Below are 2317 nucleotides of genomic sequence, written 5' to 3'. Positions count from 1 at the left end.
GCGAAATGTTCTAGGGCTCAAGAAAAAAAAACCCCACCTGCGAAATTTCTACCCCTGGGGGTAAGATCCACTTCTCCACCTGGAGCATCTTCCACGTCGGGGTGAGCCCGTAGGTGTCAACGAGATTTCTGATGAGGAACACCTGAGGCCACGGCGTCGGAGCCGTCGCCACCAGCTTCTTCATGGCGTTCACCAGGTCTCGCTCCTTCTCGTTCTCCTCGGCAGCGGGCGCGTTGGGATCTGCGGCTGGAACGGAGGTTTCTCGTTACGCCCAGGCCCCCGGTGGCGACACGTCACACACGGCCTTCCCCAGCACAGCCCCTCCAGCTGTTTAGGCTCCAGGTTGCAGCGGGATCTTCTCCCCCACAGGTTGAAACGTGGCTTCAAGCCAACGTCCAGAAGGTCCCCGAAGACGGAGGGGAACACTTGGAGAACGCAGTGAGCCTGGGGACTGCAGCGCTGGGAAGTTCATCCAAAACAACTTCAATTTTCATAAAACCAGCGATTTTCCAAGTGAAAACCTCCAAGGCTAGACCGTTTTTTGGGGGTTTAGTCTCGACCTTTTTAGGGGTAGGCGCAGTTCTGACGCGACGCCAAAGCGAGAGAACTCACCGGAAAGCATCTGCCTGCCAAGCACGGTGGCCACGTGGCTGATGGAGAGCCGGAGCCGGGCGATGAACTGGAGGGTGTCAATTTTTGAGGCCTGGGGCTCGCAGGAAGCGGACAGGTCTGCAGTGGAGAGGCAGCTTTCTGCGAGCTGGCTGACGTCTTCTTCGGAAGAAGGATACATAAAATCCTGCGCGCGAGAGAGAGAGAATTTGTAAGAGTCGGGAGGAGGGTTCTAAGTGAGCAGCTCCTCCTCCTTCCTTGTGCCTTCTCCTCATCGTTAAGGTGCGCCCCTCCCTTGGCTCCTCATCAATGGGTGGTGGGGGGGTAATTAATGTGATTAATAGGTTTTAACTGGTGTGGTGGCTCCAGGTTCTGGCGTTTGCACCCCAACGGGGCCTCACCTCCAGGCAGTGCACCACCATGAAGTAGAAGTGCTCCACGTTACTCTGGTTGGTTATTATCTCCTCCATCGTGGACAGGTATTCTTCCAAGTGAACCTTGACGTTGTTGAACCTAGAGAAGAAAAGGAAACGGCAAATCAGCAGCCGCGTAGCTCGAGGGGCTCAGCCGCGGCGCCGGGGAGCGACCTCGGGGCTGACCCGCAGCGCAGCAGCAGCTTCAGGAGGGACGACTGGATGGTGGGGCTGGTGTCCATGCACTCCTCAAAGGGCGACAACTTGCTTTTCGGCTTGTACACTAAGAGAGAAACAAGAGACCCGTCAGGGGACATCCGAGAGCATGAGGTCAGACCCGGGTAGAGCGGACTCCGAGGTTGTTTGTTTTTTTTTTTTACCCTTTTTCCGCGCCTGATGCTCAGGGTTGGGCTTGCAAGCCACAAACTTGATCAGTTGCTGAATGATTTTGGCAGACGGCGCCTCCCTGTCGCCCAAAAAGTACATGGTGATGAACTCAACGAAGAAGGAATTGCATTTCCTCCGGAATTTGTTGTGACAGGCGACAGCTTCCCTGGAGGGACGAAGGAAAACGAGACTCGGGGTCAACCTCCAAGCAAGGAAGGAAATTACGTCCCCCTCTCTGCAGAGCAAAGGCCCCAGATCGGGGAGACGAGGGGGCACCAGCACCTTCCATCACGATATTTAACAAGAAGCCACTTGAGACGGGCAGTTTTGGGTCACCTTGTGGCCTCCGAAGCCGTGGGGGTGTAATCCTCCGGGAACTGCTCCTTGCAGATCTTACACTGCTTGTTCTCCCACTCCAGGATGCAGCGGGTGCAGAAGATGTGGCTGCAGGGCAGCTCCGCTGGGTCCGTGATCTCCCGCAGGCAGCTCTTGCATTCCTTCACGCCTTTCCTGGGGGACAGACACGAAAGAAGAGGCGACTCAGCATGGGTTTGAGGAGGGACACGGGTTGGCTCCTGCCTAACCTACGTCCCGGGGTGGGGATGGAGCTGGATGGGCCCTGGCGAGTCCAGGACCAGGGTGGTTCACCTCCGCTTGGAGAGCCAGCAGCTTCTGAGCTGCCTGAATCCCAGAACCCCGGAGTCACCTCGGTTGGAAAAGCCCTTGAGGCTCCTCCAGCCCAACCATGACACTCCCCCTGACCCCCCCAGTTCCCCCAGCCGCTCCCCAGCAGACCTGTGCTCCAGACCCTGCCCCAGCTCCGTTGCCCTTCTCTGGCCACGCTCGAGTCATTCAATGGCCTTTTTGGGGTGAGGGGCCCAGAACTGAATCCCCTCAGCGAGGGGCGG

At 57.6% G+C, this 2317-nt stretch overlaps 1 protein-coding gene across 1 annotated transcript in view; it reads right to left on the bottom strand.

Annotated features, from left to right (window-relative positions):
• Positions 1–10: 10 nt before the first annotated feature.
• LOC113490883 (E3 ubiquitin-protein ligase RNF213-like) overlaps positions 11–2317 on the bottom strand; it is a 3923-nt gene continuing 1616 nt past the window's right edge. Inside the window, exons 2-7 of the mRNA XM_026867494.1 lie at positions 1746–1919; positions 1403–1575; positions 1209–1305; positions 1011–1122; positions 613–796; positions 11–240 (exon numbers count right to left, since the gene is read on the bottom strand). Coding sequence (XP_026723295.1) covers positions 11–240; positions 613–796; positions 1011–1122; positions 1209–1305; positions 1403–1575; positions 1746–1919 — 970 coding nt within the window. The remainder of the gene's footprint in view (positions 241–612; positions 797–1010; positions 1123–1208; positions 1306–1402; positions 1576–1745; positions 1920–2317) is intronic.

The sequence above is a fragment of the Athene cunicularia genome, unplaced genomic scaffold, assembly GCF_003259725.1.
Source record: "Athene cunicularia isolate RWA unplaced genomic scaffold, athCun1 SCF_56, whole genome shotgun sequence".
Taxonomy (NCBI): Eukaryota; Metazoa; Chordata; class Aves; order Strigiformes; family Strigidae; genus Athene; species Athene cunicularia.
Note: the sequence above shows the minus strand (reverse complement) of the source record. Positions and strands in the feature narration are given on the sequence as shown.